General features: G+C 31.3%; 1 protein-coding gene across 9 annotated transcripts in view; it reads left to right on the forward strand.

Annotated features, from left to right (window-relative positions):
• ZMYND11 (zinc finger MYND-type containing 11) overlaps positions 1-12188 on the forward strand; it is a 144005-nt gene that overhangs the window by 78753 nt on the left and 53064 nt on the right. For all 9 annotated transcript variants that reach the window (XR_004229743.1, XM_031939593.1, XM_031939592.1 and 6 more), the window contains one exon: positions 4643-4802. Coding sequence is in view for 8 of the 9 variants with exons in the window: in XM_031939593.1 (XP_031795453.1) it covers positions 4643-4802 (160 nt within the window). In the remaining variant the exon portion in view is untranslated. The remainder of the gene's footprint in view (positions 1-4642; positions 4803-12188) is intronic.

Consider the following 12188-nt stretch of genomic DNA (forward strand, 5'->3'; position numbering starts at 1 on the left):
AACATTACATAGATGGATTTGGAAAGTACAACATCACATCTGTCTTATAGGGAATTCATTGTGGCAGATGAATAGAGAATAAATTGGATTGGGTAGAGACTTGAGATCTAAAACCACTTAGAAGTATTTTGCCATATTTTTGGTGAGAAATGATGAGTCTGTATCAGAATAGTGGCTGTGTGAACGTGGAAAGAAAGAAGGATGATATTGAGGTTGCAGTTCTGGGATTCTATGAGGTTAGGGTGGTGATACTTCAACAGTAATAAAGTTCGGAGAGGAGGAGGATTGGGATGGGATGGAGGGAGATAATGGATTCTGTTTGGCACATGTTGAATTGGAGATCTCTCTGGAATATCCAGTTCAAGCTGTCTAAAAGACTGTTGGGGTTGTAAGCCTGGAGCTCAGAATAGAATTAGATGTAGGAATCATCTTCATAGAATGATAACTTGAACCCACAGATGTTGATAAGACCACAAAATGAGATAGGATAGAGGAAGAACTAAAGAGGGCCTAACACGGAGTCTTGAGGAGTTACCTATAATTATTGGCCATGACATGTGTAAAGATCCTAAAAAAGACACCAAGAAGGAATTATCAGACAAGTACCCCAACTATCACCAACACACACACACACACACACACAGACACACACAAATAGAAGATTATGTATTTAGGAGCAAATGCTAAAGGCTATATAGCAAGATCAATAGCAAGTTGGAGATTGAAAATAAGTCATAAAATTTAACAATTGAAAAAACATTGGTGATTTTGGATAAGGCAGTAGAATGATGAGGTTAGAAGGCAGATTGCAGAGGATTTAAGAGTGAAATCAGAAGAAATGATTTAGACATCCAATAATAATAATAATAATAATAGTAACATTGTTAATATTGTTATTATTTATTTTTATTATTTTATTTCTTTTACCATAAAGAAATATCTGACAGTAAATAGAGGCCGGATGAAGTGAAAGAGGGAGAGAGAGTGAGAAAGTGATATTAAGTGTATTTCAGGAAAGGAGCCAATAGGGAAAAAAAAAACTGAAGAAAAGGAAATGAGATTGATAGTTGAGGAATATGTTGAAGAAAATGAGAGGACATGGAATCAAAGGTACATTACAGGGGTTTACCTTGACAAGGATGACCATCACTTCAACAGACAGAGATGAAGGAGGAGAAAATGGCAGAAAATATCTAAGTAATCTGAGATGAGGGTAAAGTGTAAAGCTGGAGCTGTCGGAATAATCATAGGTTTTTTTTTTTTTTTTTTTTTTTTTTTTCTGTGAAAGTGAAGTCCTTAGCAGAAAGAGTATGGAGAGGTACTACAGTGAGCAATTTGAGGACTAAGGAATAAGTTTGGAATAGCTACCAGGAAAATAGCATGTACTCGGTAGGTATGTGTGTGCACCACATACAAACATATAAAGGTATATGCAAAACACCTTAAAAGTAATTAAATCATCTTTAAGAGGATGGCAGCAATAGACTTGGAATGGGAAATAGGACCAACAAAGGTTTAATGAAGAAGGGAGAAATTGAGCTAAGTCTTGAAAAACATCAGGGACTTCCAAGAGTTAGAGATAAAAAGGGAGGTCATTCCAGGCATGAGGGACAATCTCCCACCACCATCCATTCCAGAAAAACACAAAATTAATGAGTAATAGTATATTAAACAAGATAGTATCATATGGGAGTAGGCCAATATTTTCTGGATCATAGACTGTAAAGAGGAATCATTGATGATAAGATTAGAAAACAAGATGAGACTAGGTTATAAAGAAGTTTATCTAATGACAGACTGAAGTTTTATTTTTCATCCTCTGGAATAGGGGACCACAGGATTTGGGGGGATAAGAGGATGTTACAGACTTATGCTTTAAGAAAATTACTTTGCCAGTTGTGTGGAAGGTGTACTGAAGAAAAACATTTTGGATTTGGGGTGAAACTAATTAATTTTAGTAATCTAGATGAGAGGTGATGAAGGCCCAAATTAGCATGGTGACTTTGCAAGTAGAGAGAAAGGGGGTATATATAAAAGATTTTGTTAAGGTAAAAACAAGATTTAGTATCTGTTGAAATATATTAGGTGAGTGAGAGCCAAAAAGTCAAATATTAGACTTAAGTTGCAAAGTTGGATGACTGAGTTATATCTTCAAAAGTAATAGAGAATTTAGAAGGTCTCTCTTTTGGATAAGAAAGATAATGAATTTTGTTTTAGACAAGTTGAGTTTGCAATGTCTGCAGAATATCCAGTTTCACCTGTTCATTAGGTAGTTGGTGATGTGGGACAGGAAGTAAGGAGAAAGACCAGGACTGGATATATAACTCAAGAAAAGCTTCTGTAGAAACTGATACATAAACTTCCTTGAAGGAAACTAAAAATACAAAGAAGCTGATAGGAGCAAGAAGTTCATTCCAGGCATAGGAACAACATGAGTGCTTCAAACATGTGAACTCATCAAATTGAGATCAAACTATGTTAGAAATCCATCGTGAGAATTATTTTCTTTGCCATTATATTCTCTTCTAGCCCCATACTGGGCTGGTGGAAGTAAAGGGGAGCAGACATTTTTCCCAGTGGAACTATGTGTCCCCCAGGCATATTGACTAAGAGAATGGTGAGCACAACAGGAAGTATGTTCCTTTCTTGCTGTGATCATGAGGACAGAATGGCTAGACTTTGAGTCCTGGTTTAGACAGTGACAGGGTAACCACAAAACCTGAAGACATGAATTCTGACACCTGGGAAACAAGGCTTTTCTTGATTCCCATGCCCAGTATCTATTCTTTTATTTATTCTATCTGTCACTTTCCCATTCAATTTCCTCATCTTTTCTCCATCTTGTCATCTTCTACTTAAACTTTTAATCCATGTTAAGTGGGTAATGTGGGGTGTGAGAATATTTACTTATCACTTTTTATCACTAGGAAATAAATTTGTCCAATATTGAAAAAAACATATGTTCCGCCTGATGATTAAGTATTTTACAAATCTGGAAAGTATCCAGAGGTTCCAAAAGGTTATTAATTGACCTGCTAAATATCATAGCATCAGAACTAACTTGAGCCTGACCTTGGGATGCTCAGCCTGCTACTCTGCTCCTGTATTATACAATCCCCTCTTTCTACTATAGTGAGAGATGGATTTATTTCTTATTTCTATTTTCAATGGCTTTGAACAGATATATTCTTCTCTTTTCTAACTTGCTTACTAAAATTTCTTCTTTGGCTAAATGGAGATGTTCAGATAATCTGGGTCTTTAGATGGAGAACATTGTGAGGCTTGTGTCTTAGTCTTACTGAATCTTTTGCTTTTTCTGAAATGCAAATCCTTGGGGTAGAAGAGGGAAAGTATTTTTTCTCACTTTTTTTTTTATTTTTCCAATTACATGTAAAGATAGTTGGGAAGGCAAAATTTATTAAGTTTTTACTATGTACCAGACATAGTGCTAAAGCACCTGAGATACAAATACAGTTCAAATAGAAAGTGACAATACACATATAGATGCAGTCAGGGATTTATAGGAATATCCTTTCTGGGGTGGAGGGGAGGAGGAATGGGCGAGGAGGAGGGTAGTATTAATTTGATTGCTAAACCTAGAATAAGAAGGACTTTCATGGGTAGGATGTAATATGAGGATAAGAGGCCAAGTTGTGGGAGGGAAGGTATAAACCACCAGATTTGGTCTGGTGATCTGAGCTTCCTAGATATTATGGACTGGATTTGTGTTTATTTATCCACCAATCAAGACAGTTTGACTCAGAATCTGAATTCCAGAGGTCAGTGGATTAATTCTCATAAGAACTACGATATTTTTCTGACTTTCTAGTCTGGAGATGATGTTTCATGTAGAAAAAGGAAGGTAACAGCAAGGGCACCAAGAAGATGATGGAGATAGATAATTATATGGAATATAAAGTTACAATGTCATATCTGTAACAATGTATTTCCTACTTTTTAAAAAAGGATTATTTTTCATTCACATTTTGTTTAATTTATTCTTCTGTGACTAACCTGAGAACCAAAATTTATATTACTATTTTTTTTAGGAAAACATGTTCAGAGTTTCCTATAAATTTCATAATTACTTGCTTATAAATTTATGACTTCCTATCATTTTCAAAATATTTCAGGCATCCAAAGACCAGCTTTAATTGAAAATGAATTTTTACTAATGATACTTTTTCTCTTGTCTAAACTTCTTATAATTTCTACATTTCTTTGGCTCTCTTCATTTTAAGTTTTGAGAAATGGGTTTTGATGTTCTGTATCCTGCTTTAGGAAAGCAAAAAAACATAATCTTCAAGTATTAAAGCAATGAATGGTTATTGCTGTAAACCTAAGACTAAAAGGAATTTTTAGCTAGATCGATTATGTAACTTGTTTTGCTACTTAAAGGTTATTTAAAAATCTATAATCCCTCCAAACACACAAAAGAGCATTTTGTGAGGCAGAAATACTTATGTGGGAATTATCAAAGTAAAGAATCAAAATTACTCATTTTACTTTTCTTGAACTCTAATTGAAGGTATCATAACAGGTCTAGAGAAATAATGGCTCATAGATTATTATATGTTATTTTTATTCATTATTGTTACCAAGAAATGCTTAAAGTATTTATATATTTTTTTCCTATGTTCAGGTATATGTCTCGAGTCCATGGTATGCATCCAAAAGAGACAACACGTCAGCTAAGCTTAGCAGTGAAAGATGGGCTTATTGTTGAGACCCTAACTGTAGGCTGCAAGGGTTCGAAAGCTGGTATTGAACAAGAAGGCTATTGGTTACCCGGAGATGAGATTGTGAGTATAATTTGATAAATTTCACTTTTCTGTGTGTGTATATGTGTATACATGTGTATGTATGTGTATATATGTGTGTATGTATGTGTATATATGTGTGTGTATACATATACTTAAAATATTTTAAAATTTTGTTTAATCATTTTTAAGTTAAATGCAAACTATGGAAATAAAGCTTTTTCAGAAGTTTACTGTTATCTAAATGTTTAAAAAAATGTAAGTAAGAACTTACATTAGTACCATTGATATGTTCCTTGAATATCTTTCAAGAATGATTGCTTTTGTAAGGGAAAAAAAAACTGTTTATTGATTCTATATTTACTTAAATCTACAGAAGGAAAAAGATCTCTTTTTTAAAAGCACATTTTTTTTTTTTTTAAGATCTCTCTGAATTAAAGGTATTCATATGAGGCCATCTGCAATTAGTAGCCTTTGAAAATTGTTTTCTTTTTGGGAATTGTGTTTGAATTAAAGACTCAGGTTGACAGTTTGACAGTTGAAAAGAATGGACCTCAGGAGAGAGATGTTAGGGCCTAATTAAGGGCTGCAAGTTGAATTTTGGTACTAAGTAGAGAGGATCCATATGTTAATTTTTTCCGGGCTAATACCTTAGTGAACTAGTGATTCTGTCTTTTTGTGGCACATGTACAAAAATCAAAATAGACTAGTAGGTTGTTCTGTCCTATTTTTATCTTATTCTTATTTTTAAACCTTCATTTGCTTGGATTATATTATAAACATTAATTTTTTATCTGTTTATTTTGCTTCAATGATTATTCCTAGGAGTTAATTTTTCTTTTCCTTATTTGATGTTAAATTACTTTAGTATATAGCATTTAAAAGTCCTTGCTTTGTGTTTCTAATGTTTCAAATTCTGGTTTGGAAATGACTTTGTTTTTAAAGATATTCTTTTAAAATGATAGGTTCAGAATATGCCAGATTTTAAAATTGATTGAATAGAGCTTAACTATTTGGGTTATTACATGTGTTTTTAAATTAGTTCATGAAAGCCTTGAATTAAAAGCCTAAAAGATAGTCTTTGCTGCTCCTATTTTAAGGTGTTCAAAAGGAAAAAAAAAATGTTGTATTTCCTTTTCTTGCTTTATTACAACAGTGAACTAGCAAACACAGGCTTATAATTGTGTCCTTTCCTAGTTCCTCAGCAGGAGTTAACTAACAAATATTGTTCCAGAGACATGCTGGTTCATAAAAATAGCTATTTTGGTCTGACAACTGTATAACTTTGTTTATGTTAGTTGAGTTGAAAACAAAAAATTTCATATCCAATGAGTAGAAAAATTATAAAATAAAAAAATGTTTAATTATTTGTCTTGTGATATAGGCATTAGTTATACTGAAAAAGTGTCATAATTACTTCCTTATTTTTGTACCATATAAAAATAAAAAATGTTTCCAGTGAAATTATTTTTCTTAAGATAACGAACTCACTGTCAGACTATTTAAAAGAAAAGATTGCTTTTTATGATTTTATGGTAAAAATATATTACAAAATTATTAGTTTAGATAATAATGGCTTTTAACTACTCTGAAATACATAATATATCATGCTGTTTTACTCAATGATTATTTTTGTAATAACTGCATTGGAAGTTGTCATCAAATACTGTGTTCCACAGACTTTATCCATAGGATATAAGTTTGTGGGTCATCTGGAGATTCCTTCGTAAAAACTATTTCTCTATTTGACTGGCTGTATGACTTACAGTTATAGCTTTTTCATCTTTAATTGCTTCATCTTTAATTGTTCTGCCTCTCTAAGTTCTTGTTCTGTGTTTTCTTTTCCTAAATGCTTTTATTATTCCCAGGTTATTAGAGTATTTTTTTTCTTGTTAATCAGTTCACTTCCACAAATACTTTTAGAATCTACTATATGGTAGATGGTTTGTCTTAATCATTTTACATTTTTATTTGTTTCTGAGTCATATTTTACAGTAGCAGACTTTTTTTTAACCATTAATTATGGGTTTTGTTCCCAGAGTTTTTATGAATTCCTATAAATCAGAACTTTAAAAAAAAATATAATAAGCATTTAATCTTCCCACTCTTTTGTTCATCTACCTATGCTTTCACATTTAATGAGTTATCTCAAAGCATGGTCATGTTATATTTGTATCAGATTTGTTATCTAGTATAGAAAATGAATATTTATGAAAATAATTTTGTGGGATAAAAAGAACTAAGTTTAATAGGATAAAAAGAAAAGCTAAGTCTAAAATGCAAAGACCTCACAAATGTTTCCCTATAGACATAAACATTAGAAAGAGTCCTTTTAATATTTTTCAATTCTTAAGTTATAACATTTATAAATTTTATAGTAATTAATCTTTAAAATGCATATGTAGAAGTATACATAATAAAAAGTAGTGAAAATTTTTGTGTTACTTAATAGAATACCTTTTTAATAGTCATATAATGCATTATAGTCACATTTCATGTATGGTATTGATATATAACAACTACCTTAGATAGCTCTGTAAGTGGAATATTTAAATGTAAGAGATTAATATGATAGTCCATTGATGGTTTACATTCAAATCCTATTAGAAGTAGAGGGTGAACTCAGGTGGATATGATATGACATTGGGAGGGTAAGCCAAGATTTTATCTATTTATTGTTTGTAAACTTTTTTACAAGTGATAATACCATGCAGTCTAAGAGAAAACACTTTTTTACCTCCCAAAATACTAGCAGCTATAAGTGAGAAAGGGAGAGATTATCTTCTTTCTTCAGTCCCTATCAACTGTATTTAGGATATTTTGGGTGGAAAAAAAGATAGTTTATTTTATAAAAGGGAATTATTTTTTTTATTTATCCCAAGAGGCTTTTATTGGCAAAGAGAACATCTATTCTATGGGCCAAATGATCCAACTAACATTCCCCCTTTAACAATCTATTTATTAAATGCTTTTGTGCATATGTCATTTGAACATATGTTCCCTGCCTTATTTTCCTGTGGGCAAATGTTTAATATATATGTGTACACACACATACACACACATTAATTTAAGGATGGTATTATTATCTTTAAATATCAGTGTTTTAAACTATGCCAGTGTTATATTAATCTTCCCAAGAACATTTTAAGTTATTAATAATGAAAAAAATTAAGCATCTTCTGATTATACATTTTTAAATAGTGGCTTTAGTTGTCAGCTTTATTACATTTTAGGAGGTTTTTGAAGGTTGTAGGATGTAACCTGCTGATGGATTTCATCTATTGAAAAAGAATTTAATTTTTAAAAAAGAATATAATCTGTTATTACATGTTTTAAATAATTTTTTATTTATCTTTTGTTTTTACATTGCCTAACTTTCTTCTAGCACATCTCCCTATTTTCCTCCCTGCAAAAAGAAATATATAGTAAGGAAAGAAAAAAATATGAAAAAGGAAAATAAAAATTAAACAAAATTGATTAAAACATCAACAAAGCCTGAAAATATATACAATGTTCCATATCTATGGACCTCAGTTCTGCAAAGGAATGAGAGGAGATGTTTTATATTTATTCTTTGTGACTGCTTATTCTTTGTAATCCTGAAGCATTCTTGTTTTTCTTAATTTTCCTGATCTTTCTGTTTACATTTTTGTAATCATTGTTTTCTTATAGTATATTGCTTTCTTATCTCTACTAACTTCACTTTGTGTCTGTTCATTTGATTTTTCCATACAATTCCATAATCATAATTTCTTAGAACACAGTAATATCATTATTTTTATGAACCATGATTTGTGTAGCCATTCTCTAGTTTATGGACATCTACTTTCTATAGCTTTTTTTTAGGGTTCACCTTCAACATACTAGTTTTTTATTGTTTTGTTTGTTTATTTTTCCCAACTGTATGGCATAATAGATAAGAGTGGAGAATCTAGGAGATATCAGAGATAAGATAAGATCAGATAGATAAGATAAGAGAATCTCTGATACTTATGAATTGTGTAACTATAAGCAAGTTACTTAATTTCTTTTAGCCTCAGTTTCCCCTCCATAAAATAAGGATTGTTATGCCTATACTATCTTATAAAATGGTTGTGAGAACCAAATGAGATCATTTATATAACACTTTGAAGCCTTAAGATTTTTTTGTAAATACCTATTTTTTTTTTAATACTTATCCTTTGTGTACCAACTCTTTCTTATAGGGACAGATTTTCTATGATGAATAATTTCTAGTCTGGTATATTATTGATATTATTGTAGATAAGAGAAAATTTGAGGAAAAACTGAAATTCAAATGGTACTTTTTAAATCATTTTATTGGTAAAGAGTTAGGAATTTAGAATTATCATTTTTCTTCATCTAATGTTTAGTAGGAAAAGAGCTACAGAGTTGAGGTCTGTAGGAAATGAATAGTCTCTCTTCCATGCTGGAGTTACTCATAGCCAGTACATAAAAGTAGGGATAATCGGGGTTCTCCCTTGAAACTTGCCTTAACAATGCTACTTACATAGGAATCTACAGATGAAAAGGAGCAAATATAGATTGGACTTGGTTGCAACAGAGAACACAACCACAGAGTTGAATTTTTCCTGGGTGTTTCTCCTTTTGTGTCTTGCTATACTTTCTATTCTGTGCTCTATTGTGTTCCCAGGAGTATTATGTGCCACCTATATTACCCCATTACTTAAGATACACACAAGGGACTTGGCAGTTATATATTTTTGTCACCTCATCAGCAATACTCATCTCCTTGATAGCATCTTTTGAGTTCTTACCTCTTTCTATGGTGTATCAGTGTTAAGAGTTTGAAGGATGCTAACAGTGTGGAGAGTTCTCGATACACTTTCACTTACTGCAACAGCCTGCTTTTTAATTTCTTTTTTAGAAAAAAAAAAAAACTAAGACAATAGTGCTACAATTTATCTCATAGATTTTGCAAAGTAGCAACATTCTGTTGATATATAATAACAACAGAGAGAAGTTTTTCATTCTAACAGAAATAGTGGATTGAGTAGTGGACTGGAGGCAGGGAAATGAGTTCAAATGTGACCTCAGATTCTTACTAGCTTTGTGACCCCTGGACAAGTCATTTGATCTCTGCCTGTTTTCCTTCTCTATAAAAATGCAGATAATAACACGCACATCTCAGGATTGTTAATGAAGATAAAATGAGATATCTGTGAGGTACTTTGCAAATCTTAAGATACTACTTTATAAATACTACCTAGTATTACTATTTTTTTCCTAAAACCTGTTGCCTCCCATCTCATGAAATGTCACTACATTAGGTATTCAGTAAATGAGATTATTCTTTGAGCAGAATTTTCCATCATCAGCAGGATTTAAAATAAGGATTTTCTTTTGATTACCTATTTCTGTTGAGCTTCATTTCTTTGAGTTCAAAATGAAAATATTAGATGTTTGCAGTCCTTGGACAGTGAGATTTCCTTATACTATTGTATGAAGTAATATATAAGATAAGCTAGTTTTGAATTTGACCAGTCACTATTTTAATATGTTTTAACTGACTTAATCTGGGAGTCAGTATAATTAATGTCATCTGTATGATGACCACTGCAGATAGAGCCTGCAATTTTGTAGTAGTTTTGTTCATATGTCATTAAGCAAAGTAAAAATCAGAAAATTCATTTTCAGTATTAATTTTAAAATTGATCAGAATGTAAATTCACCATTGCTATAAATTATTTCCCCATTTACTTACCTGCCAAACCTGAACTCAGGGTCTCTTGTTTCTTCTTCCATAGTTGATGTCACTACAAAAATAATACAGTACAGGGAATGTAGCTTACATTTTCTGTTGGAATGCTTCTACCAGTTTGTTTTGCTGCTAATGATTCAAGAGAAACTGGAAACTTGAACTCAGGTCTTGGCTGTTAAGTTCTTCTACTTCAATTTGAATACTTTCTTTCCACTCAATCCTGTTTGTATTGCCTGGTAAGCAGAATTTCATACTATTATAACACCCAAACATATATAGCTACTTATGGAATGGTGAAATCAATTTTTATTCTTTTGTCTAAGTTAGAATTTCACTATCTTAGTTTTCTTTTCAATTGTAATTAGCAACAATTGGATCACTTTTTTGTGTGTATTTTTTGATATAGTTTTAAAAAAGTCATGTTTAGAGATAAGTGGGATAAATCAGAATTCATAGTGAATCATTTGTGAAAATTCATTTTGCATTTTCACTCACAGATTTATTATAGAAACAGGATTCAATTTATATATACTTTGGGACTTTCAGGTATGTCAGAAATTATCATTTGAATTTGTTGTTGGATTGGTGCTAAGAACCTTATTCTGCAAAATAAACATAAGACCATGGCAAGAAGTAGTCTCCTTAGCTTCCTTTTACAGAACATTGCTACAGGGGAAGAACTAATTTCAGATTTTTTTCTTCCCTGCCCATCTTTATCCCTGTAGTTTTATAATTAAAGTTTGATATGATTACAATTTTAAGAAAATGTCTTTTTTTTTAATTAATTTACTTTACATGTTTTACCTGAAATTTATACTAGATATGGTATATATTTTAAGTATCTTGGAAGTTAGAACTGTATTCTCTGAGACAATTTTTTCCTTCAAGTATTTCAGATTGTTCGTGTTATATAAAATCACATGTTCCATCCATTACCTTTCTCGGTTACAAAGAAATTCATCATAATTTATTAACGATTAAGTATTTCCTTTATACATTATAATCAAGTGAGCTAGTATTTGTAAAGTACTTAGCACAGCACTTGACACATAGTTAGATAAATGCTAGCTGTTATTATAATTTTAATTATTATAAGATTAATCTTTCTTTAATAAGAAATTCGATTATATTTGTAAAATAGTTTAAGATTTTAATACCCTGCCTCCTTTTCAGAACATATCTAGATTATCAGGACATGTCTCTTTCTAAATTCTATTATTCAGATAGTATAGTTAGAAATTTTTTTTATCACATTTTTATCTTTGTTCATGAGAAATCGAATGCATTACTACAAAAGTAAAAACCAACAATAAATTATAAAGATCGAATTTTATTTTGTAGCTATGAATGAAAACTATTGAGGAGTAGTATGACAGTAGATAGAAAAACTGGTTTGGAAATAGGAAGACCTGTATTTATGTCCTGCTTCTCACATTATTACCATGACTCTGGATTAGACACTTAACCCCTCTATTCTTTAGGTAACTCTTAACTTTAGGCAAGTTAGATACGAGTTGTATATCTGCATAGTTTGCACCCTAAGAGTTTCACCCACTGATATAATCACAAAGCCCTACCTCACCCTGCCAAAGCAAAGACAAATAATGTATCATTACATGCATTTAATAATATCATCTATATATTTTATACATACATGTATTTATATCTTTACATATATTTATTAAGGAAAGCTGAATAAAATTGAA

Source organism: Sarcophilus harrisii, chromosome 5, assembly GCF_902635505.1.
Source record: "Sarcophilus harrisii chromosome 5, mSarHar1.11, whole genome shotgun sequence".
In the NCBI taxonomy this organism is placed as follows: domain Eukaryota; kingdom Metazoa; phylum Chordata; class Mammalia; order Dasyuromorphia; family Dasyuridae; genus Sarcophilus; species Sarcophilus harrisii.